The sequence below is a fragment of the Phocoena sinus genome, chromosome 20, assembly GCF_008692025.1.
Source record: "Phocoena sinus isolate mPhoSin1 chromosome 20, mPhoSin1.pri, whole genome shotgun sequence".
In the NCBI taxonomy this organism is placed as follows: Eukaryota; Metazoa; Chordata; class Mammalia; order Artiodactyla; family Phocoenidae; genus Phocoena; species Phocoena sinus.
The window spans coordinates 28,611,382-28,636,746 of record NC_045782.1 but is presented as its reverse complement, the minus strand read 5'-3'; the positions used below and the strand labels follow the sequence as shown (position 1 = coordinate 28,636,746).

At 53.9% G+C, this 25,365-nt stretch overlaps 1 protein-coding gene across 8 annotated transcripts; it reads left to right on the top strand.

Annotated features, from left to right (window-relative positions):
• Window positions 1–1,232: 1,232 nt before the first annotated feature.
• SEPTIN4 (septin 4) lies at window positions 1,233–24,236 on the top strand. Of its 8 annotated transcripts, XM_032615988.1 has the most exons (14): window positions 1,233–2,715; window positions 3,353–3,397; window positions 4,624–4,631; window positions 17,805–18,098; window positions 18,442–18,535; window positions 18,971–19,057; window positions 19,561–19,684; window positions 22,378–22,512; window positions 22,626–22,743; window positions 22,832–22,933; window positions 23,131–23,227; window positions 23,321–23,483; window positions 23,643–23,742; window positions 24,014–24,236. In XM_032615988.1, exons 1-14 carry the CDS (start codon window positions 1,233–1,235, stop codon window positions 24,071–24,073), a joined length of 2,910 nt encoding a protein of 969 aa, XP_032471879.1. In that variant the 3' UTR covers window positions 24,074–24,236. The 8 variants fall into 8 exon arrangements, with proteins under 8 accessions (XP_032471879.1, XP_032471885.1, XP_032471883.1 ...); XM_032615992.1 differs by lacking the exons at window positions 1,233–2,715; window positions 3,353–3,397; window positions 4,624–4,631 and adding an exon at window positions 12,750–12,873; XM_032615989.1 differs by lacking the exons at window positions 1,233–2,715; window positions 3,353–3,397; window positions 4,624–4,631 and adding an exon at window positions 12,776–12,873 and having other exon boundaries at window positions 17,301–18,098; window positions 24,014–24,233.
• The last annotated feature ends 1,129 nt before the right edge of the window (window positions 24,237–25,365 follow it).

Genomic DNA, 25,365 nt, shown 5'->3' with positions numbered 1-25,365 from the left:
GGGAATTCCCTGGTGGTCCAGTGATTAGGACTTGGTGCGTTCACTGCCGGTGCCTGGGTTCAACCCCTGGTCGGGGAACTAAGATCCCGCAAGCTGCACATTGCGTCCAAAAAAAAAAGTGGATTTTTAAAAATTTTAACTTTATGTCTCTAATCAAGTCTGAATATAAAGATCCAGAAACAGTGATTCTGAACATCCCATAACTGCCATGACCCTTCAGAGTCAACTGTGAAATGCTGGATATGGTAGGGTCTGTGTCAGAGACTGAGAGAACCAGTGTGTGAAAGGCAGAGAAAGATGATAGTGTCTCTCTCTTATCCAAAATGGTCATCCAAGTTGGAAAGTCACTCTTCAAATCAAGAAACAACTGGAGTCCAGCTGATCATGATAGCTGAGAGGAGGGAATCATGAGAAAGGACACTAACATTTATTGTGGGACATGCACCTACCAGGCAATGGTTTCCAGATGAAGAAACCAAGTCTCAAGCAAGTCAAGTAACTTGTCCAAGGTACACAAGTAGCCATTTGTGATTGAAACCAATGACTGGCTCCAAATCCCTTCCACAATCCTACACTCACTCCTGGGCCAAGAATGTGTGAGAATTTATGATTTGAGCAACCTGGATTTTCACCCCAGGACCAACCAAATCACCCATGAAACCTGTAAAAAGCTGGAGTTCTATTTTTTTGACTTATATATAGTGCAGTTCCAAACCAGATTGGGACAATTTTGTACCTTGCACCTTATTAAAACTGGGGCTAACACAGTGTGATTGATTTGAGCAGCCTTGCCTTAGTAGCATATTCAGGCCGATTCCTGCTCTCTGGAGGAGTCTCTGGGAATTCCTAGAACCTGGGGAGAGTCAGGGAGGATGTACAGCCTTCGTTATACACACCAGGAAATCCTTGTTTTGCTGAGAACTTGGTCAAAGCTTTGGTGGTGTCAGCTCCAAAGACAAATCCACAGTTTCCTTGCAGTTACTACGTAAGAGTATCTGAAGAATTGTGGCTGTATGCCAGAATATTTCCTGGGAGGCTCCCTCCTTTATGACATCACCAGGCAGGTAGCTAAGGGGACTGTTGGAGATACTTGGAGAGCAACAGCCACCTTTGTGGGAGTGCAAGAACAGCAGGTTTTAAAACTGAGGGTAAATATTCAGGCTTCATTAGGACCCTGAATACAAGCCAGCCGTTAAGATATGGGCTCTACCCACAGAGGCACAATCTATCCTATGGTCAAGACAAATAAAGGTGGGTCCAAGGTAGCAGTTTCAGCACAGAAAGGGGCCGAGGTTACTAACACGTCCCCTCAGCGAGGACACGAATACGATCTTGCCTCAAGCCCGCGGAGAGGCACGGCCTCCATGATCCCTTCAGCCCATCGAAGATCAGAAGCTGGGCATTCCACCATTCCCCACTTAGCATCAGAGTACCCTCGATCTATCACGCCCCACTCAGGGCCAGGCCTCTCCGGAGCACCCAGCTGTCGAACCGAGACCCGATCAAAATCTGAAGCATACCGCCATGCCGTCCAGATACAGCAGAACGTTAGTAAGTCCAGAGAGCAAGCAGCTAGAAGAGGGGGTGAGAGCAAGCCAGGGCGTGATATCAATAATCGCTACTCATTAATTCTAGATGCCAAATCCTCTCGCCGGTTGAGTTTTGTCGACCAGAAGGACAACTTCACAATCTTAGAAGAAGACCCACCCTCCAAGGTCCAGTACCCACAAGGGGTCAGAGTTCCCCATAGGCCTTTGGTTTATCCAAAGGATGAAGCAGTCCAAACTGAACCCACTCGAAAGAGTTTGACTGCTGCTAATATCAGATCTCCAAGGAGACCCTCTAGCCCGGAACGCAGCGGCAGCCGCATCTGTACAGACTCTCGACCGACCCAGAGATGGATCCCTGGCCAAGAATCTGAAATGGGCTGTCAAAACTCAATTTGCATGGACCCTAAGGCCTTGCATAGAAGTATGAACTTGGAATCATCCCTCAGACTCTCCTTCCTTAAAGATTTGGATGGTGGACGCAAAGTTTCTATGCTCCCAGAGCCTGAGTCTATCCGCAAGCATTCTGTCTACACTGAAACCAAGTCCTTCCCAAAGGTCTTAATAGCAACAGAAGTGGAGCCCAACGTGAAGTCCTCAATCCGAGGAGACAGTGAGGGTGGCCACAAGGTCACCGTCTCCCCCGGGGGACAGTCAGCTTCCCGTGTGACATCTCGACCTGTGTCTGAGAGCCCCCGCAAATCTTCCACGTTTGTCACTCCAGAGCCCATCTATAAGCAGCATACCACAAGACCCTCAAAAAGTACTTATGTATCCTCAGGACCCACACTTAGGCATCCAAAGCCCTCTGTCCATGCAGAACTGGAACTGACCCCTCGGCCCTTACCCCCTCGGTCCTTACCGAGATATGGGCCAGACTCATCCTGGTGGGCCTTACTCAACCCTGAAGTTGAAATGCCCCAAAGCCGGCCAATAACACTTGATTCCGAGCCTAAGTCCCCTTCTCCCGTAGACCCTTCAATGTCCTTTTTTGAAATGGAATCAAGCCCTTTCTGTGAGGATCTCATGTTCCAGAGAGGGAAGCCAAGTCCATCACCACCACCATCACCAAAGGAGTCTCCAAGCCCAGAACCGCTGAGTGAAGTGCCACAGGTCCGCAAGCACACCTCCAAACAACCCATTCAAAGGTTTAGTGCTTTCTTCTTGGGTATGTGAAGAAGCAGACTACCCAGGTGCAGCCCCAGTTTAGTGAGGTGGGATGCTGGGGTGGGCAATAAGTTCCCCCTCTGCATTCTGGGCCTCAGAGCTGCCCTCCTTTCAGAGCCAAAGTTAGACCCCTCCTTGAGCCCATTGCTCCATTCCTTCCCCACCAGCTTCTCTGAGCTCCAAGCTAATGACATCGATGACGATGCTTGGGCCAGAGTCAGGCATTGACTCTTCCAGGCAACGCTGCTTAGCCTTTCAATGGAAGGTAGTAGAGAGTGGTTTGCAGGGTGGGAAGCTACTTCCCGAGAGTGGAGATAAAGAACTGAGCTGGTAAAGAGAATAGGGTCCTCAGGTAAATATTCTGGCAACAAAGTGGGCCATAAATGAGCTGGGACTTAGACTTCCAAGGGGGGAGAGGCATTAACAGTGGCACAAAGAGAGGGTGGGGAAAAAGGGAGAGGGAGGGTGGGAATGTGATGTTTAGTCTCAGGCTGGAGGAGCTTCTTGGAGACATCAAGGGCTGAGGGCACCTTTGTGTGGAGAAATGTGGAGCTAGAAAGGGAGATGTTAAGCAGTGAGGGGAGGGGGCGTGTATCCAACAGAGAGAGAAAAAGAGCAACAATCTCTGTTACTTTCAGATGTCTCTGAGGAAATGTACAATCGTGTCATCTGGTGGCTAAAAGGTCTGTGCTTTTCCCTCCTGTGGGTCCACTCTTGGGGGCTGGGAGGCAGGAGGACAGTTGGGAGGGTGGCCTCTGTATCCACAGAGCTAGATCTGTTAGGATGGCACATGCTGGGATTTTGACTTGAAGGGGCAGAGGAACTTCTCATCTTGCCTAAAATTCTACCATTAGAGTCATTCCTTTGGGACTTGGAAACTTTTTTCATTCTCAAGAGTCTCCTTTTAATGGGAAGGAGTCACTTTTGGAATGGAGAACAATTTAAGCCCATGGCCTTTCAGATTAGCTGGTCTTTACCTACCATGTGATAAAAAGCAAACATCAAAAGCCCCGTTAACACAAGTGACCTGCTTCATGGTCTCACTCAGGGCTAACTCCAAACTTATTCAGGTTGAGGGGGTATCCCCACGTGTGTCTCTGCTTCCTCAGAACCCTCTTCAAGCCCCCATCCCAGGATCTGGGAGGTACTTATTGGCTGCTGCCCTGGCAGGCTCTCCAGGGATGTCTAGGTGAGGATATCAGTGGGTCCTGCAGCCAGCCAACTTGAGAATCCCCAGGGTCTGACCCCCCCCTCCCCCCACACTCACTTTGTGCTCTTGACCTCTCTGATAGGAGGGAAGGTAGGAACAAGTCCTAATACAGAGCATCTTTGTGGCAAGGAATTCCTGCTTCAAGCGTTATGGACTGAAACATCCTCCAGCCCTATGAGCACAAGAGAGGCCAGGGCTCTAGATGAGGACGTTCCTAGAGAGGAGAGAGCCCTGGGGATGCAGTCCAGTCCCCACCAGCAGTCCTGCCCCTCAGAGGGAGTAAAGATCCATAAAGGAGAGGTTTTTAGAATAAGGACTCTGGAGTTATATTATTGGGTTTGAGCCCTGTGTCCACTGTTTTCTGACTGTGACCTTGGGTGAGTTATTTTACCTCTCCAATCATTAGTTTCCCCATCTGTTATTAGGAACAATGGCTTCCTCTTAAGGTTCCTGCAAGGACTCACCAAGCTATTACACGTAAAGCACTTAGCATGGCGCCTGGCAACAGTGAGCACACAGTAAATGCTAGCCGTTGTTATTTGGGCCACTTTGGACTAGGAAGGGATTTGGGCCAGGTTGTGCCCAAGTCCGCTGGACATCTTTAGTAAAATTCTCTTTTTCCCTTCCTGTTGGCACTCTCTGAGTTCCATTTGCTGACCCCCTGGGAATGCCTGGCTTCTACTCTCTCCGTTATGACAGATGAGGAGGTAAGAACGCCCCTGGGAAGTTACTTCCCATCTTTCCATGCTCCCCCTTATCCAAGTGCCTCTCTTACCCTTTAATGGAAGCAGATGTGAAAGGAGACAGACAGAGGTGCTCCCTATGGTTGGGCAGGTTGTTCACTGCACAAGGGCACCTGGCAGAGAAGCAGGGGCTGAAATCTAGCCTGTGTTCCTCTTGCCAAGCTGTGCACCTGTGGGGCTGCATCTCCCCAGAGGGGCATTTACATGAAGGTACCAGAGCTAGTTGCAACGCTGGAGAGAAGGAGTAGAGACCTTTTGGCAAATGATGAATCCTGCCAAGTGCTCTGTGGGAAGGCTGTCTGGGAAGCCATAGGCTGGATCCATCCCCGCTTGGCTCTCCCCTCTCCAGCCTAGGGCACTCCAGAAAGGGGACATTTTTCTGGGTTACACACTATTTGAGTCCTCAACTTGGAAAGGCACAAGGTGAACTCTGCTCTCGGCAGCCCTGTGTCCTGAATTTGGCAAGGTGTGTCCTGATTTCACAGTGCGTTGTTCCTATAAGTACTTTCATTCTTCTTGGTCCATGTTTGATAAGATAGTCCAAGCTCTTTTGCCTCTGTTCTTTGTCTTGCCATATCTCTCCCTTACCCAAAGTCCAACATGGCCTCTAATGGACTAGCCCAGGATGGACAGTTGACTACAGGTGCAAAAGACAAATGAGATGTGCGTGTGGCAGGGGACAACAGCCAGAACAGCTGCAGGGGATGTGCCAGAAATGCGGCTGCCACCCCCTCTGCCATGGCTGCTTATCTAGCCCTGGGCCCTGGGCTCAGCTGTGGGTGGGAGCAGCTACTTTTAGAGATTATCTCCATGCAAGACAGTAAATCCTTCTCTCCCTCCTGCCTTTCTCTCTTCCTTCCTTTCTCCTTTTCTCCCTTCCTTCCATAAACAGTTTTTATTCAGATGCATAGCACTCTGCTAGGCACTACTGAGGAAACCATTGAAGCCTCACAGCACACACATTCTTTGGCCTTGAGAAACTTACCATCTGGATGGGGAGATAAGACATATGGGCAGGAAACATTTAAACAACAATATGGGGGCTTCCCTGGTGGCGCAGTGGTTGAGAGTCCGCCTGCCGATGCAGGGGGCGCGGGTTCGTGCCCCGGTCTGGGAGGATCCCGCGTGCCGCGGAGCGGCTGGGCCCGTGAGCCATGGCCGCTGAGCCTGCGCGTCCGGGGCCTGTGCTCTGCAGCGGGAGAGGCCGCAGCGGTGAGAGGCCCGCGTAACGCATAAAAAAAAAAAAAAAAAACAACAACAATATGAAATAGTCCGTGCTCAAATGTTCAAATGAATGCAACAGACTGAATAAGTGCTGTTGGAGGGCCTTAGGAGAGAGGGAGTCAGCAGGGACTTTGCGGGGAGGCGGTCGGGTTACCCTCTCCTTCCCAAAGCCGGGGGTGGGGGGATATCTTAACAGCCAGCCCCTTGATGCAAACCTATACCTTTGGGAAGGGATTAGTATTTCCCCTCATTCAGGATATGATGCTTTTGACAGAGCAAGTTCCTCCCTGTTTTCCTCCAGCTTGCCCTCTTTCTTTATGCATCTTGTTTTAGTTTAGGAAGTCAAAAGCCTTGGCAGCAGGACGGCTCCTTCTCAAAGTAGCTCTTATCCTGTCTCGGTAATTGCAGCTCTCCAGCCTGTTCAGCAGCAGAGCTGCTCCCCAGAAGCTGGGAAGAGAAGACTCCCAGGCAGCGGGGCCTGCTGGTCTTCTCTGGATCTCTGGAAGTGGGTGGCATGGAGGTGGGCCCGGTACTCTCCTCACAGGGTGTGCAAGAGCTAGGCCTTCCTCAGACGGATCCCTAGGCTGCATGGCCCACGGGCAGTCCCAGGATGAAGACTCTGTGGTGCTGGTGTCCAAGGCCTCCGGTTCCTCTCATCTAGGAATGGTTGACTGTGGGGTCTGGTCCAGATTCCATTCCCGGCAGGAATTCTCTGGTGGCCCAGCCATGGCGCCTTGGCTCGTGGATGGCAGGCTCTTTGTTGCTGAGCTTCACAAGCCCTTCTGGGTCCACAGCTGGGGAGGGAGCATGATTCAGCCTCCTCCCAGGCGGCCCCTCAAGACCTTTTTTTCTCAGGAGCAGGGTAGACAGATGCTTCTCATCCTTGGTTTGGGACATTAGGGACTGGAGTCTTCCCGGAGGAGGTTATGCTGGACTGAGGGAAACATTCCTGGTGGGTTTTTTTTTGGTACCAGAACTAGCAGAAGCTCAATAGGAAGGTCCTGAGGGTGCCCTCTGCGGTCAGCGGGGGCTGTCTTCTCACACAACCCTGGGGAATTCCCTGGAATAAAGCAGCTCTTGTTGGGAGGGGCTGCCCTGGTCCCAAGATCCTGTGTCCTCAAGGCACCTAACCTACTCACCCTTAGATGTGCTGTCAGGGGACAAGGTGGTTTACTCCCTGCTCTATCAATTATGCAAGGAATCAACTCTGGAAAACAGGCCAGGAACAAGAGGAGGCTGTTTCAGTGATACCTAAGGCACACTTCAGTATCTCAAGGGTGACATGTCATTTGTCCCTGGGGGATGGGACGGCCAGCCTCCTCTTGGCTCCTGAGTCACAGGGAAGTTTTGCTCAGGTAGACTAACCTGGCAAGGAAGAACACAGAGCCTAGGAGCAGCGCAGGGAGGCTCCGCATTCCTGGGGATGTTAACAGAATCCTAGGATATGGGCTGTCTGGAGGGAACCCCAGAATCATTTTCCTACCCCCCTCATTTTCTCTTGCTTTGGACAGAAGCTCATAGTTGAAAGGGAAGGGGGTTGTTGAAAGGATGGAGCAGAGCTGCTGAAAATGGGGCAGGGCACCTTGGGAGGCTTTTCATAGCAGCCTGACCCTCGCTACCCCGCTGCTTTTCCTGTCAGATGGTACCTTGTTCACTGCAGCTATCATGGGCAGTCAAAGCCCAGAGCAGGATGGGAGGCTGGAGACCTCTGGCCCAGACTTGCTATTTTGGGCACAGGCTAGGTTGACCAACTTATCAGGGTTTGCCCCGGGTGCTCCTGACTTTAACATTGAAAGTCTTGCATCCTGGGAACTCCGTGAGTCCTGAGCAAACCGGGACAGTTGGTCACCCTAGGACAGACGGTGTGGTATGCCTCAGCAAGAGCCTCTGGAAGCACAGGGCAGGGGGGTAATGTCCTACCTCCACCGGGAGACCTGGGCAGATTACTCCCTCTGTCCGTACAATGAGGGCAGGAAAATGCTACGCCTTCTTCCCGAGCCTGATGGCAGAATCCCTTCATTTTTTTGTTCTGCCCAGCATGAGCGCGCATAGGGAAGAATCAGCCACATCCATTTTGGACTTTCTAGTGTATTTCCAGAAGCTACTGGGTTCCCTGCCTGGAACCTATCTCCAACATTACACATTTCTATCAGAGTAGTTTGGTGCTGTTTAAAGCGGTGGGTTTTTCAGGTAAGAAGAGAGACAGTGGGCCTGAGTAGACTAGGCAGCTTGGCTTCAGAGGGCAGGTGCATACTCAGATGAGAAGGAAAATCTGTAATGCAGAAGCCATCTGACAGCTGCTCAGCCAGAGGAAGGCTGTCCTGAGTGACAGAAATGATCATGTCCCTTCACCCTCCTCTGCTCAGCTGCCTTTGGCCCAGCTGCCACGAGGGGAGAAGCAAGAGACAGCTGCACCTTGGGGGCTGAATGCAGGCCTGGAGGAGGACAGAATGCAAGGCAGCTCCTGACGGAAGCTCAGACCCTGACGCTATAGATGGGAGGACTGGGTCAGCCAGTCATTTCCTTGGCACACCTACCACCGGCAAAGTCATCTAGCTCCAGGGCTCTCAACAGTGGCTGTGTTGGGGAATTGGGTTCAATAAGTCTGAGACCAAGACCTGTTTTCTAGAGATAGAGTGGTGTCTAGCTGACGAAGCTGACTCCACAGTTGGTGACAGCATGGTCATTCCAATGTCACTTTAGACTAAGGCTTCTCTCCCATCCCTCCACACCCATTCCACACGCACACTCTCATTCTTCGGAGGGAAGGCATTTGAAATAGTCACAGTTGACAGTTGCTAGTTTGGTGTTGATCATTGCGGTGTTAGCTGAGATAATAGCTGCCATTCATTTTAGTGATTATACCTGCGCTAAGTGTATTGCCTTAGTGAATCTTCACAGCAAGCCTACGAGGTAGACTTTTTCTCCCTATTTCACAGATGAAGACACCGAGGCCCAGGGCTTGCTCATCAGTGCCTGGAGCGCTCTAGGGAGCATCTTGCCCCAGGGGTTCATGTGTGGTGTATAAACCCTTTTTCTGTAGTCACATATTCCTGGCAGATAACTTCCTGATATTTCAGTAGCACCGTTAGATATCAAGAATTGTGAGAGGAAAGGTTGTAGTGGGGGTAACATCTGGGTCCCTGCCTTTGAACTGAGAGGCTGGGAGGTCAGCGTGAGCTGGTAAACAGTCAGAATGAAGGGCAGGTTATGGGTCAGCAAAGCCCATAGCCTCAAGGCTTGTCTGTACTCCAAAATCAGAGTGGAAACTGAGCAATGATTCCTCTTGGTCAATCCATATGGATCAGACATCTCTCGGGGGCAGAGGCCTGATCACCCAGGCAGACATCGCATGACATATTCACTGAGTTGAAGTGAGTAGAGGTTAAAATAGAAAACATACTCTCCATCCTTGAGGGGCTTGTGGTTAATTTGGAGAGAAAAGTATACAGATGGATCACTTGAAGGGAAGTGAGTATCAAAGGACAAACAAAGTCCAGGGCAACGAGTCAGCAAAGCTTCCAGCATGGAGGCACTTGGAGAGTCAACACCAGGGGGAGACAGACTTTGGCTCAGGTGGTGGTAACTCACCACCCAAAGATTGAAGGGCAGCTGTTAGAGCCAATGAATTTTTGGCCATGGAAGCTATTCGAGCAGAGGCTGGAAGGTCAAGGGAGGGGGACTTGAAGGGAGCCAGACACGCAGGGGGTAGTGGTATTAGGAGGTGTGTAAGTTCCTTCTATCCCTGAACCTCCTGTGCCCTGTCCTGCCACAGAGAGGATGTTGGAAGGGCCCTCTGGCTGGCTTCTATCACCCTGCCGGCTCTGGAACTGTCCCTTGCTGCGGCCGTTCAGCAGGTGCCAGGAAACACTGTGTTCCCTGACCTTGCCGCCCACATCTCGTGCCTGCCCCAGGATCATGGGACACTGGGGAGCAATAAGGGAAGGAGTGAGGCTTAGGGTATTTTCGTTTCTTGCCTCTGCACAGACCTTGCTGGACAGACCGGCTAAGGTTTCCTTGAAAGACACAAGCCAGTGATAGATAGACGTTTGGCTCCACCAGGGCTCTCTGACTGTATCATCACTGACTCAACACCTCTGGGGCAGGGGTACTATTAGCTCTTGCACCACTTAAGGGAAACTGCTACCGAGAGGCAAATGTGGCCTTTGCTAGTCAGGCAGATCTGAAATCCTGATTTCCGGTGGTAATTACTCTTTATTCTTGACTTTGAACCTGGGCCCTGGCTTGGCCCAAGTGCAGCATCCTTGTTTGCCATCACTGTGCCATATACCCTTCACCCATGCACGGGCAGGAAAGATCCAGTGGAGGGGGGGCCAGGAGGTTTTCCGTAAAGACCATATTAGCCTGATCTAAGTAGAGGGGGCCCAGGACAGCAGACTGGGGCCGTGGTTGCTGATATGAGTTTCCCAGAAGAATCACCCTCTGTGCAAGGTATGTGTCGACTCTCCAGACGCTTGGCTTGAATACCCGACCCCAGCAGTGCCCCGGAAATTGTACCCTAGTCAAGGACATCAATGCCTGGTGGGATGTTGAATTTCTTTCTTCCTTCCTTCCTTCCTTCCTTCCTTCCTTCCTTTTCTGCCTGCATGGCTTGCAGGATCTCAGTTCCCCAACCAGGGACTGAACCCAGGTCCCAGCAGTGAAAGCGTGGAATCCTAACTACTAGGCCACCAGGGAACTCCTGGGATGTTGAATTTCAAGAGAGAACCAGAGCTCCAAGAGCTGAGGGGCACTGAGGCAAGGTTGGCCAGACAACCTGCTGGCTGGAGGTGGCACAGAGCACACAGTGATCAGTGACTCACACAAGGGGTGCTATATCTCAGCCCTGCTTCTGACCAAGTGTCAGACTCTACCTGTCCCAATATAGAACATGAGAGCTGGAGTTGAGGGTAGAACAATCCTCTCTCTCAACGGGGGAAACAGAAGCACAGGGAGGGGAAGGGACTTTCAGGCAGTGAGATAATTGCCAGAGCTGGCATGGGGACTTACTCCCGGGCCAAGTTCTCACGGAGATCCCTGAATTGCTACAGGGCTAGCATGCGGGGCTGTATAGGTAGAGTGACCCAGAGTCTACCTTAGGCTTTTATTTTGCCCAGCCCATGCTTCATGTTGGGCCTGTGGCCATCAAGACCATGAGTTCCATGGTCCCTTCCTCTTTTGGGGCCTCACTTCCTTCAAAGCAAGCTGGCACCAACATGCCTTAGGAAACACAGGGCTCTCTGGGGTCTGGGCAGCAGGTGCCAGAGAAGAGCTGGGATTCCAGCTGCAGCTGACGATGAGCTGCTAGCTGAGATGTGTTTGTGTCTACACTTGAGCAGCAGCCAGAACTGGGGGAAGGAGGGACATTATGATTGTGGAAAATAAGCCTTTGTGATAGGGCCTGTCTTCCTTGACATAGGCTTTCTCCCTTGGGCCCAGCACTCACAGTCCAGGCCTTGCAGACTGAAGCATCCAAGAGGTACTCTTTTTTTTTTTTTTAATTTATTTATTTGTTATTTATTTTGGCTGCACTGGGTCTTAGTTGTGGCACGCAGGATCTTGGTTGCGGCATGCGGATTTCTTAGTTGCAGCATGTGGGCTTCTTAGTTGCGGCATGCAAACTCTTAGTTGCAGCATGCATGCGGGATCTAGTTCCCCAACCAGGGATCGAACCCGGGCTCCCTGCACTTCTTTAAGCAATGACACCCCTTCTATCCTCCAGCCCACCATTGCCAAATATTCAATAGCAGCCCCATGTTTTCTGAACCTGATCTCACCTGTGGTACCCAGGCCCCCTCCCTCTCTCTGCTGAGTTTTGACAGATCCCAACCAAGACCACTGGGTCACGGATCACACTGAAATAGTGTAGGCAGGCCTCTAGCACTTCTACCAATAGAGGGAGGGGGCCATGCCTGTGGCCTCAGTTTTGTCTAAAGGGTATTCAAGCCAGTCAGTCTGCCCTAGAGGACTCTTGGAAGTCAGGGAGGGGCATGCTGCTGGAAACTTCCACAGAAGACTGACCAGCTCAGACCTGTATTAGCTCAGGAAATCCCCACCAACTCCCCACCCCCTAAGCATCTATGTTCTCCTAGCTGCTGCTGACCCTTCTGAGCCTCTAATGCCTCTAAAGCTGCTGGGGATTCTGTTCCCACAGCATCTCACCTGCTTGCCCAGCATGGCCTCTCCTGAGGCCCTCACCACCTTCCACAGCCACAGGCAAGGCTTCACTTCCCCGGAAAGGCCACACAGCCTCTCCCTTCCATTCTTCCAACAGATGATCCCGGGATAACTTATGCAGCAAATCCTTTTTAATCTTTAATGTAGGGTCTTGCACGAAGGGAACCTCCTGTCTCTTCCTCACAGCTTGGCTGGAGGTGGAGATTGTCTGACATTCCACCTTAGGAGGTGTACAGACGGTATGGACAATCAGTAACTTGGACATCAGCTGGGTTCAATTCCCACAAACCTTGTGGACTCTCCGGGGTAACTGATCGTTTCTCCCCAACCTGTGAGGCAAACCCCCCTCTCCTTCCAAAGGTTTCTTCTCCTGGGGATACCAGGTGGGCCCTTCCTTTTTCTTTGGGGACTGGCTCAACCCCCACGGTGCTGCGCTGCCTGGGCAGGCCGCTCTTTAGGGGCTGAGTGAGGAAGAGCCAAGTGACCAGAGAAGCCCTGTCCCGAACGCCTCTCTGCACCCTGTCTCCGGGGGTCGAGAGCTGCAAAGCCCCACGGCGGGCCGGCCACCCCTTGCCCAGCCTGCGCCGGCTCCCCGCGCCGCGGAGGTGCAGGCCCCGCCCCGGGGCCGCCCCGCCCCGCCCCGCCCCCCGCCGCCGGGCCCCGCCGCCGGGCCCCGCCCCCGGCCGGTCCGCTCTCTGGGCGGCGGGCGGGGGCAGGCGGTGTGGTGAGGTCGGCACGCAGCTCCGGCCGCGGGTCGCTCGGGCGCTGTCCAGGCGGAGCCGGCCCGGCCCGGGCTGCAGCCATGGTAAGGCTGGCGGGCGCGGGGCGGGGCCGGGCGCGCAGGGCCCGCCGCTCCCGGGCGGCTTCGCCGAGACCCGCGGCGCCGCAGTCCAGGCTGTGCGGGGCGGGAGGCGCTGTCGCCTGCCGCGGGCACAGGCAGGCTGGCGGACGGCGCTGCGTCGCTGCTCCCAAGTTTCTTCTTCTGATGCGAGCAGACACGGAGTGGGCCCCGGCCACCGGGGTGCTGCCCCGTTCTCAGACGGAGGGGTGGGTCCGTGCTGGGTGGGGAGGGGCGCCGGCCGAGACGCGCTGGTGGGCTGGGGTGAGTGAGTCAGGCAGGGGCGGAGGTGAGGGTTCCCACCCTTGCCTGGGTCAGCTGTTACCTGGGTGACTCTTCCTCGCCCACCTACCCTAGGCTCAGGGACCAGCACCAACTTCCTTGGAAAACACACACAGGAGGCCCGCAAACACTGCCTGCCTCGCCAAGAGGGATGGTGAGACGCTTGGGCCCTCCCTTCCCACAGCACCATCTGCCCAGGGACCTCAGAGAGAGGGAGGCCCAGCCACCATCCTACCCCGTGGGATCAGCTATATCCCTCTGCCTCTGAGACAGGAACCATGGGGAATCTTCCTCCTGCTGCATCCTCCCCCCTCCCCCCAAACGAGGTCCCTCTGCAGTGATGGAGGGTGGAGGGAACTCATTCCTGCCACCTGCCTGTGGTGGGAGGAGAAACAGTAACCCCAGCCAACCACCCTGAAGACCCCCCAGGTTGGAAGTTTTGATGTTTGGCCGTGAGGGTGCAAGCTGTTTTCCTGCCATCATTGCCAAAGCCTGCCACAAGCACATTATGCTCCAGGCCCTATGCCAGCTTCTCCTCCCAGTCTGGGAGCCCCCTAGCCTTTGCCCTCCGCATTGGGAAGCACAGGCTGTTTACAGCAGGAGGAGATCCGTGACCAGCCTGTGGGGCAGGATGTTGGCTGTGGGCAGCCTCCAGAAAGGAACTCCCCGGGCCCTGTGGAATCAGAAGCTTCCAGGTCTAGAAAGGCCAGCCTTTTGGGCTCTTCTCTCTCAAGCTGTGTCCAGGCCAAGGCCCAAGTCTTGGCCAGGAAGTCTTGGTGACACTGTGACCTTCCCCAAAGGGGGGTTTCCTGGGAGAGGCCAAGTGGTGCCTGCCTTTATCCCTGCCCCCATCCTTCTCCTCACATGGGGACGGACAGACTGATTGTACCAGGGATGGAAGCCTGGGGGAGCACTGATTGTTCTTAGTGCCAAGTGTCCCTAGTGCAGGGGCCGAGAGGGGCTTTTTCTGCCACACACTAAGTTCAGTTCAGCTGAGGTCTCGGTGCTTCAACTTGGCTGAGGCCACCCTGTTCCTCTGCATTTAAAGGCACCCTGTCACCACCAGAGTCCTCAGCCTCAGGCCCCTGCCTCAAGCCAGCCCAGTCCTTAAGCTGACTGGGTTCATGTCAAGCCAGACTTCTCTATGAGGGTCACTTTGTGAAAGGAGATCAGGCACCCAGCTGCTTCAGAGGTCAGTGGGGAGAGCTCCCCAGCCCAGGAGCCCCCCTGGTTTTTAATTGGCATGCAAAAAGGAGGACTTGGCTAACATTAATAACCATCCTGTGACCCGAGATGTACCTTCTCTCCCCAGGTTCAAAGCAGCTTGAGGCATCTGCCATCTGGGAGTGCTTTCTTTCCCCAGCCTTCCTGGGAGGCAAGGAAGGGCCATTCACGATTGGACATTAAGGCCCTGAAATTAAGACACTATTCAAAATCACAAAGGGTATTTCTAGCCAAACCAGAAACACTGGCCTCCTGACTCCTAGTCAAGTGCTCCATCTGCTCCCAGTTAGGTCCCTCAGTTTGTCTCCCACCTAATCGGCAACTTTGAAGCCTCTGGGATCCCAGCCTCTCCTTGACCTGAACTCATGCCCCTCAGAGACCAAGTGTTAGCGGCTCCCCTGCTGACTCTCTGAAAGTGATGGGGTGATGAAAGTGATACAGGTCCCCATGAGTCAGAGGTCAGGTGTCCTAGGATGGAAGGAGTCCCTGCAGCAAAGGCCTCTCTGTGGCTGGGACTCTCTGCAGGGAAATCTAGGGGCGGATTTCTGAAGGCAGTGCGGTTCTCCACTGAGAGAACACAGAGGGACACTGGGAAGAAAAGTGGGGCCATTCCTAAGAGAACATACACCCAGGGGATTATAGGACACCCCACACTACTTCAGCACTGCTTGAAGTTAAGGTGAAAGAGATTGGAATCCTTTGGGCCTGGAGTCTCCTGGGTAGCTGCCCCACGTACTGATGGACCAGGTCACCTTGGGGACAGGTCTCAACCCTCTGACAGGCCTCGGTGTCCTTGGGGGTTACAGGAGAGGCCAAGTGGATCAAGAGCCTGTGTTGCAGACAGACTTGGGAGGCTGGTGCTGTGCCCATCGGGGTAGGCAGCGGGCAGGCATCACAGAGCAGCCAATCAGAGGAGGAGGGGACTGCAGAAAAAACGAGTGATCCTGCTGCAGCTGAGCTGTCCTTGGAGGGTGGGAGCCACGGGAAGGGAGGAGGAGGGGTTGGGGAAGGACATTCCACAGGCTTTTTTGGCCCCTGACAGACACAGGGGGGTCAGAGAGAAAGGGAAAGGAGCAAGTCAGGACGCTGGATTCCAACAAGAGCATCAAGACCAGGCTGTTTCTGTGTGTGAGGAACTTTTCTTGGGAGATAAAATTAGACCTAGAGCTTGCTGACAGGGAGTCTGAAGCGTGGGACATGGACCGCTCACTGGGATGGCAAGGCAGTTCTGTCCCTGAGGACAGAACTGAAGCTGGGGTAAGGCGCTGCTCTGGGAGATGGGTGGACCCGCCCTGTGTTCCCCCTGCATTGTCTGGGATTGGGGCTCAAAGTCAGAAAATGATTTGGTCACTGGCGGAGGCGGGGGCAGGGAAGGACAGACAGGAGGTGAGGCCCCTCGTGTCCTAACTCCTTGTCTAGAGCCCCTGTGGGCCCCTCCGTGCTAATGAGCAGCCCCCTGGCATGGAGAGTGGCACTGGGTTCCTGGTGACTCTACCTGAATATTGCAAGGGCTGGGGATCTCCATCAGTGCCTTCCTTTCTCCCTTCCTTGCAGCCCCGCTGCTCAGTGCCCCTGGGGAAACCAGGCGGAGTGCAGTCCTCTCTCTCCCACCCTCAGCCTGACCCCCAGACCGACTGCTGCGTCACTGTGGGGTTGTGCAGAGGGGCAGGATTTCCCCGAATTCCCCAGACTCTTCAGCTGCCACCCCCAGCCCCATCCCTTCTCTGTTGCCATATAATTAATCGTCCAAGCTGGGACACTTTGCAGAGTGAAAAGGGGCAGTTATGCCAGAACAACAAACATAAACTGGGATGTATGGTCACCCCACCGGCCCCCACAAATACTGTGGGTAAGAAAAAGCCTGTTGGGTCAGGCTTGCCTCAGGACTGTCTCTTCTGGCCACTTGGCCCCTACCTGCTGTTTCCAGTTTCCGTCTAAAAGGCCCCTTTTCCTGTCTAGGCAAGCCCTGGAGACTACGGCTATAAGCAGGTATGGGGACTTGAGAGGCGACAGCCTGCAAGTAGCTCCTAGGGGACTTTCCCCTCTAGCCTCCCCCTCTAGTCCCTTCCCTCTGCATAAACCCGGCAGCGTGACTGCATCCCTCAGTTCTTCCCTTTGTAAAACAGGGGCCTGCAGGAAGACCGCGGCTATGTTATCTCCCCTCACCCTGGCTGGGACTCCTCAGTGGTCTGGGGTAGCCCCCACTGGCTTGGCTGATTCCCAGAGGGTGAGTCAGCCTGTGAAGCCAGCCCTTGTCCGTTGTCTGGGGGAGGCACGTGGGTTTTGTGAGGCCGAGCTGAGCCCAGCACCGCCAGGCACTCCGCAAAGGGGGCTGGCCCCAAAGGAGAGAGAGGAAGCTTTAGGGTCTGGAGCTGAGGGTCAGAGTAGTGGGGGGGGCAGTGACCTGCCTTCCCAGCTGGAGATGGAGTGGAGCAGGTCTCCACAGAGGAGCCAGCCCCTCGCTGCCTACCACCCGTGCGGTTCACAGTTGAGACCAGGCCCCCTCCCGCACTGCAGGCCAAAGCCTATCTCTGGGCACAGGGGGCAAGGGGCAGCTGCGGGTGCTTCCCCCTATACATCCCTCGCAGTTGGGGGCTGTCAGAAGTGTCCTGCCGTCCTCCCTCACCTGGTCCCTCCCAGCTCCCCTTCACCCACACTCAGCATCCACTGGCAGGTTTCCCCTTTGCTCCTGGGGCCCAGGCTCAGGTTCTGTGTGGCTCAGTGTCTGGAATAAGGGGGGTCAGGTCAGCTGTACTGAGTTCTGGGCAGTGAGTCCTGGGGAGTGAGCACCTCCAGTAGAGTCTGCACCTCAGTCCCAGAGCTCAGCGCCTGCAGTGACAGGAGGCGAAGAGACCCCTGCTGACTCTTGATTTGCCTGGGGCTGGGAGCTCCCTTCTCCCCTCCCTCGCTCCTTCCTGCCCCTACCCCATTCTGGCTGTCTGCACTCTCCTTGAGTCCTGAGCCACAGTCTCCTCTCGGCTCTGATGCCTCTGTCTGCTCCCGCTCATTCAGCCTGACTTCCTGGCCTTTGGGGCAGTCCCCGGTCCTGGCTTGGAAGGGCAGCCTCAACAAGCACCCTGCTGAGAGGGACCATTGGGGCTGGAGCTACTCAGTTCCCAAACTGGAGCAGTTTGCAAGGGCTCTGGGGGCTGCCCAGGGCTGCTGCTGGACCCCAGGGCCTTTCCTGACGTCCTGGACCCTTGCACCAGGGAGGCATGTGAGCAGTTGCGGGAGGGATGGTGAGCGCTTCCTCTGGCTTGGCCGCCTGTGCAGTTTCTTTCCCTTGTAACCATAAGTGCTTTCCTTTCTCCCTCTCGCCTTCTCCTGTCTTCCTCCTTCATTCTGCCCTTCCTGCCACCTGCCCGCCTACCGCCCCCACCCCGAACCCTCAGATCAAGCGCTTTCTGGAGGACGCGGATGATGCAGAACTGAACAAGTTCGTGAAGGATTTCCCAGGAAGCGAGACCTACCACCAACCAGAGGCCAAGACCTGGGTGTCCAGGCCCCAAATCCTGGAGCCGAGGCCCCAGGCTTCGGACCTCTGCCAGGATGACCTGGAGTTCAGACCCCCTTCGTGGCCCCAGCCCTCTGACAGCCAGCAGTACATCTCTGCCTCAGCCCCTCTCAGCCCCTCAGCCCGGCCCCGCAGCCCGTGGGGCAAGCTCGATCCCTATGACTCCTCTGAGGTAGAGCCTCCAGCCCTGCCTTTGCCTTTCAGTGGGCTGGTGCAGGAGGACCCAGGGAGGGAGGAGAGGGAGCCCGAGTGTGTGTGTACGTGCACGTGTGTGTGTGTGCGTGCGCACGCATGTGCGTGCTGAGCTGGAGCCCCTCTCTGTCCTGTGTTGGCCCCAACTCTGTGGTGTCACCCCCCAGGTATGTTGGAAACTGACAATACCAGCAGGGACGGGAGCCCAGCTGGTAGCCCCAGGTGGGGCCTCAAAGGAGGCTGGCTCTGCTCTTTAAGGCTGGCGTTGGGTCCTGGGGTTCTTCTGCCTATACCCTGATGCACTCTGCCTTCTCGTCCACTAGGATGACAAGGAGTATGTGGGCTTTGCGACCCTTCCCAATCAAGTCCACCGAAAGTCCGTGAAGAAAGGCTTTGACTTTACCCTCATGGTGGCAGGTAGAGCAGGGGTGGGGCAGGGCAGGGCTGGGCAAGAGGTGTCTCAAGTGGGGATGGTCTATATGTGGGGAGTGGGCATGGGTAGGGCAGGGGAAAGCCAGGGGCTGTGCCTTTTTGCAAAATAGCTGGGAGACGTGGGTGGCCAAAAGTATGTATATGTTGCAGGAGAGGGGGTGGTGACAAGGTACAAAGAATATTTAACCCTCAGCTTTCTAGTAGTTGCCTTTCTCTGTGTGACCTTGGGCAATCTCTTATCCTCTCTGGGCCTCATCCAAATGAGAAGGCTGGACGAGCTCTTCCAGCTCTGCTGTAGTTTAGTCTCTTCCCAATTAGATGAGAGAGCGGCTGCCCCCGCAACCCCGCCACCTTGGTCCGGCGGGGTTGCCTCTTGGTTACAGATCTGATTTGGTGCCTCTGTCCTCTCTCCCCTGTCAGGAGAGTCTGGTCTGGGGAAATCCACTCTCGTCAATAGCCTCTTCCTCACTGATCTGTACCGGGACCGGAAACTCCTCAGTGCTGAAGGTGAGGAAAGGAGAGGAGCATGGAGACAGGCAGGCAGAGCTGACTTGGGAAATCGAACTGACTGCAGGCTCTGAGGGATGGGACCTTCCCCAGCACGCAGGAAGCCATGGCTTCCTAGAGAGACTGCTGGCATCTCTCTGTAGGCCTATTTGGCCTGGAAGCCCACCAGCCAGCTCCCTAAAGATTTGGGTGCCGAAGCCGGGCAGGGACCAGAGTCCTGCTCTTGGAGTGAGTCTCTGACCCCCAAAGGATTCCAGGAATCCGAGAAAAGAGCCGGGAGCAGAGAAGAGGCTGGGGCCAGAGCCAACAGCCACCGGCATTTCCTGTGTTGGGAAATGTGCTCCTTGCTGGTTCCCAGAGAACAGGCCCCCAGGCAGCCCCCGGGGGCGGGAAGTGGGGCAGTGTGGGTGAGGCAGTCTGGGCAGCACTGGCTGGGGTGGGTGGTGTGTCCTGACTGGGCAGGTCCTTGCCCTTGCCCTGGCCTCAGTTTCCCCCTTCTCCAGAGCGGATCATGCAAACAGTGGAGATCACTAAACATGCAGTGGACATAGAAGAGAAGGGTGTGAAGCTGCGGCTCACCATTGTGGACACACCGGGTTTTGGGGATGCGGTCAACAACACAGAGTGGTATGTCTGACCAAGCACAGCCCCTGCCCCGACCCCCACCAACTCCGTACACACACACAGGGGCGCACATAGGCTCAGACACACCCACAATTGTCAAGAAGAAGGGGTTTGTGCCCTCGAGCGTGCCACTGCCCTTTACCGGACAGCTGTCTCCTCTGTAAAGTGAGAGGGAAGGCCTTGGAACAGATAATCTCTAATGTTCCGTTGATTTGACCCACAATTCTAGAATGGGGTTGAGGACACAGATAGGAAAGAAGAGCCTCAAGAAAGCAAACACATGTGAAAACGTGTAGCACAGTGCCTGACACATAGTAGGTGGTCAGTAGTTGTCACCCTCCCTCCTTCCATTCCTTTCACCAGCAACATTTTAGGTGTTACAAGCAAGTTATTAAAGACGTGAGAGTGCGTGGAGGGAGGGGTGAGGGGAGAAATAAGAGGCAAAGGGAGAGCATGGGTGGAACTTTGTTTAAACTCCCGGGACCCTCTAGGCCACCTGCCAAAATAAAAGGTGGCTTACCAGCCCCACCGCAATCATCCCTGACATTTTTTTCAGGAACTAGAAGGATGCTTAGATAATGGTCAGTCAGACAGACCTGAATAGATGAGGAGGAGAATGGGTGATAAGGACAGGAGAAATGGTGATGCCTTTGATGAGGGAGTTAGGCAGGGTGGTGCTGAGACACCTAGACTGAGAGTTTAGGTCTTGATGCAGCATTTAGGAACTGCGTGATCTTGAGCAAATGACCACATTCCCATTTCTTCAACTGAAAAATGCTGGCCTTACCACCTCACCCAGTTGATCTGAAAATCAACCCAGAAAGATGCATGTGAATATGCATTAAAAACATACAGTTTTGGGATTCCCTGGTGGCGCAGCGGTTGAGAGTCCGCCTGCCGATGCAGGGGACACGGGTTCGCGCCCCGGTCCGGGAAGATTCCCACATGCCGCGGAGCGGCTGGGCCCGTGAGCCACGGCCGCTGAGCCTGCGCGTCCGGAGCCTGTGCTCCGCAACGGGAGAGGCCACAGCAGTGAGAGGCCCGCGTACCGCAAAAACAACCACCTAAAAAAAGCATACAGTTTTTACAGGGCTGTGTACCTTATACTCATGAATATTAAGATGATAATTTCAGGATCAGTGAAACATAAAAGTGTGGGGTCCCCTGTTCAAAATGATTAAGAATTTCAGCATGGCCACAGCAGAGGATAAACCAAACGTGGGCCTCTCTGAGCGCAGGGCCCCGGTATGACTGCACGGGTCACACGCCCAGGAAGCTGACCCTGGATAATTGCCTCACAGACTGACCAGACCCTTACGGACCTTTCTGTGCTCTGAACCACCACTATCCCCTCCATTTGTGTTTGATCATCACAACATGTGACTTTCGGCTCAGGACATTGGTTCATCTTCAACGTCATGACCTAAGCCTTGAGGGGAGGGCCGCTTCTTATACTCTTGCCACACGCTGTGCTGGTACATGGTGCATGGTCTCTGTAAATAGTCCTGCTGGATTGAGGCGGTCTCCAGTCATCACCACCCTTCCGGATCGGGGACTACGTCTCAGCAAACTGGGCTCGCCCTGAAACTCGAGCCCCAACCAGCACCTGCCTCCTACTTTAGCAAGTATCATTCCCTCCTTCAATCAGTCAGTCTACTTACCTCCTCCTGCCTTCCATAATAATAATAATTTCACCTGCCTGGCACCTCACAGTTTGCAGGGCACCACCACGTGTTCTCATTTAGTGAAGCAGCAGATGAGGTGTCCAGCCTGTGCTGGACATTTTAAGGGATGCAGAACAAGTGTAAATAATTCTTGTCACTGGGAGGCTTACAGTCTAGTGGCGATGGGAGTTGGGGAGTGGGGGGCGCAGCAGGTCTCTAACGTGTGTCAGTCAGGTAAAAACTTAGCTTAGTAAGTGGGTTGGGCATTGTGGTGGCAAACACACTGAACTAGGAGTCAGAAGGCCAGGAGCCTGAGTGGGTAGAGAATTTGCTAGCTAAAGTGATCTGGATTAAGTCTCTTCGCAGCTCTGGATTTAGCTTCTTCACGTATAAAATGCGAATAATGATGTTCATAATGCCCACCCATCAGGGCGCCTATCAGTGAGGATGAAACTCAATAACAGAAGAGCAAGAGACTTGAAAATTGAGGTGGTTGAATATATATATATATATATATATATATATATATATATGAAACCTCTGTGTGTGGTGACGGGAAGGGGGGAGCAGTGTGCACTGCTATAGTCACAGGACCCTTCATGGGAGAGATGGTTCTTGGATATGGCTTTGAAGGATGGAGTGGGCTTGGAGAGGTGGAGGAGAGGATGGAACCACACGAACAAAGGCTCTGAGGCTGAACTGTGAACCTGACTTAGGGCTGCCCTGGCCTCCAGTTGGTTTTCACCTGCCGGCACCTTGCTAGTCTTACTGCTTTGTTTGGTCACCTGGGCTCTTTTCCTTTCATCAAGCTAGTATTTATTGACCTCTGTCTGTGTGCTTAGTCTGATTTTCTGTCAGGATGTTTGAGATGCACCCCTGACCCACCCAGGTACCTCCCTGATGATGTAATAAAGCAAGTCGGGGAATAGCAAAGTCTTGAAAAGACTGCTCGGGGCGTGGGCTCCTTGCAGGCCCAGAGCTCACTAGGCAGCCCTCACTTCCAGTTTCTCTGCTTGTCTGTCCCTGCCCCAGCTGGAAGCCTGTGGCAGAATACATCGACCAGCAGTTTGAGCAGTATTTCCGAGATGAGAGTGGCCTGAACCGCAAGAACATCCAAGACAACAGGGTGCACTGCTGCCTGTACTTCATCTCGCCCTTCGGCCACGGGTATGGTCTGAGCCTGAGGCTCCTGACACCACCGGGTGTTGCCAAGGGAACAGGCCAAGAGCACCAGGGGCAGGGCTGCCACTAGCAGGTGGTCACAGTTTCCTGTTCCCCAGGCTCCGGCCATTGGATGTTGAATTTATGAAGGCCCTGCATCGGCGGGTCAACATCGTGCCTATCTTGGCAAAGGCGGACACACTGACACCTCCAGAAGTGGAGCGCAAGAAACGCAAAGTGAGGGAAGCTGGTGGGGGAGGGGAGAAGGTGGGCTTCTGGAAAGGATGGGGTCCCCAGAACTATGGGCCCCTCATGTGTTTGCCAGATCCGGGAGGAGATTGAGCACTTTGGAATCAAGGTCTACCAGTTCCCAGACTGTGACTCTGACGAGGATGAGGACTTCAAATTACAGGACCAAGCCCTAAAGGTGGGGCCACCCCAGGGCATCCCTTTCCCATCTTGTTTCTTCTGGGCAGAAAAGAGAAGTAGAATTCTATACAAGGGTGGGCTATTGGGGTGGAAGAGGACCCTGGTTTCCTAGCATGAACCAGAGAAGATGAAGATAAAGGTGGAAAGGAACAGGTGAGAATGGCGGTGTTGACAGACACCCCTAACTTCTTCCAGGAAAGCATCCCATTTGCTGTAATTGGCAGCAACACTGTGGTAGAGGCCAGAGGGCGGCGAGTTCGGGGCCGGCTTTACCCCTGGGGCATTGTGGAAGGTAAAGCACTGAGCTTGTGACCAGGGTATCTCCTTGCCCTCAATGGTTCTCCTCTACCCATGCGCCTGGCTGACCCCTAGTCTTGCTGTGCAGTGGAAAACCCAGGGCACTGCGACTTTGTGAAGCTGCGGACAATGCTGGTGCGTACTCACATGCAGGACCTGAAGGACGTGACCCGGGAGACACATTATGAGAACTACCGGGCACAGTGCATCCAGAGCATGACCCGCCTGGTGGTGAAAGAACGGAATCGCAAGTATGGCCAAAGGCCAGGACAGAGCTGGCAGGGGTGGGGTTTGGGACACAGCCTTGGGTGAGACAAAGCCCTTCCTTTGTTCTATAGGCTCTGGGCTCAATCCAAGCGGGTGCTGGGGTCTCCCTAGCCTTACCAACCCCCCTTTCCCCTCCCCCTCAGCAAACTGACTCGAGAGAGTGGTACCGACTTCCCCATTCCTGCTGTCCCACCAGTGACAGATCCAGAAACCGAGAGGCTGATCCGAGAGAAAGATGAGGAGGTGAGAGTTGGGTGGGGCAGTAGGGGTTGCCGGCCTGAGAGGACCCCTGCTTAATCACAACCCTCAGTATCTCTTGGTTTGGGAATAGGAATATCCCTGGCCCTGGTACATATCTGGATCCTGGATTGGTGGCTTAGTGGTTCCACCCAGAGACTCCATCACACCTCAGGGCTACCAAGGCCCTGGCTGAAGGGATTAGAGGTTGGGGGCACTTCTCTAAATCTATAGGACTCTCTGAAAGGCCCCACTTTGATTCATGTGCCTGTTCCAGCTGCGACGGATGCAGGAGATGCTGCACAAAATCCAAAGGCAGATGAAGGAGACCCATTAGCTGGCTTTCAGCCTTGAATATTTAAATGCCGCCTCTTCGTCCTGCCTATGCCGGCCCCTCACAGCACCAGCTCTGCTCAGGCCCCTGCAGCTACTGCCACTTCGCCTTACATCCCTGCTGCCTCCCCAGAGACTCACAGGAAATAAAGTTTAACAAATCTGTAGGTGGCTTCTGGTGTCACTGTCTGTATCTTTATAAATTTATTTATTTTATTTATTTTTGGCTGCGTTGGGTCTTCGTTGCTGTGCGCGGGCTTTCTCTAGTTGTGGCGAGTGGGGGCTACCCTTCGTTGCGGTGCACGGGCTTCTCATTGCAGTGGCTTCTCTTGTTGTGGAGCACAGGGTCTAGGCACGCGGGCTTCAGTAGTTGTGGCATGGGGGCTCAGTAGTTGTGGCTCGTGGGCTCTAAAGCGCAGGCTCAGTAGTTGTGGCGCACTGGCCTGGTTGCTTCACGGCATGTGGGATCTTCCCGGACCAGGACTCGAACCCGTGTCCCCTGCATTGGCAGGCAGATTCTTAACCACTGTGCCACCAGCGAAGCCCACTGTCTGTATCTTTACCATCTCAGGGAAACCAAGGAGATCCTAGGACCCCGTTTTGAAAGGTTGCTGGAGGAGGGTGCTGGCTTCTGACTTTTAGTAGGGAAGGGAGAGTGGGGAAAACTTTCCCCTCTCATGACAGGGTTCAGTCCGTGCCCAGAATCCAGCCTGGCCTGTCCATCCTCCTGACTGTATCTCTCCTGCCCCTGTTATATGGAGCCCCTCTCATCTTTACCACATACGGTACTGACAACCCCATAGAAGTTTACGTTTTAATATCTCCCCCGAGAAAACATCGTATTAATTGCATGCAGCCTTCGTATTTCCCCTGATTTGGGAAAAGGGATATGTAGTACGAATTAAGCTCTGTACTCTAGGAAGCCTGTGATAGAGCACTGAACAAATGCTGAAACCCCTGTAATCACCAAACACTATAGTAAGTGCTGGGAATGGATAGAGTACAATCATCGTCCTGGAAGAATTCATTTAACAAATATTTATTAAGCATCTGCTAGTTTGCAGACACTGTTTTATTTCTTTTTTAATTTTTATATTATTTAATTATTTAATTTTATTTTTGGCTGCGTTGGGTCTTCGTTGCTGCATGCGGGCTTTCTCTAGTAGAAGCAAGAGGGGGCTGCTCTTCATTGCGCTGCGTGGGCTTCTCATTGCAGTGGCTTCTCTTGTTGCGGAGCACAGGCTCTAGGCGCGCGGGCTTCAGTAGTTGTGGCACGGGGGCTCAGTGGTTGTGGCT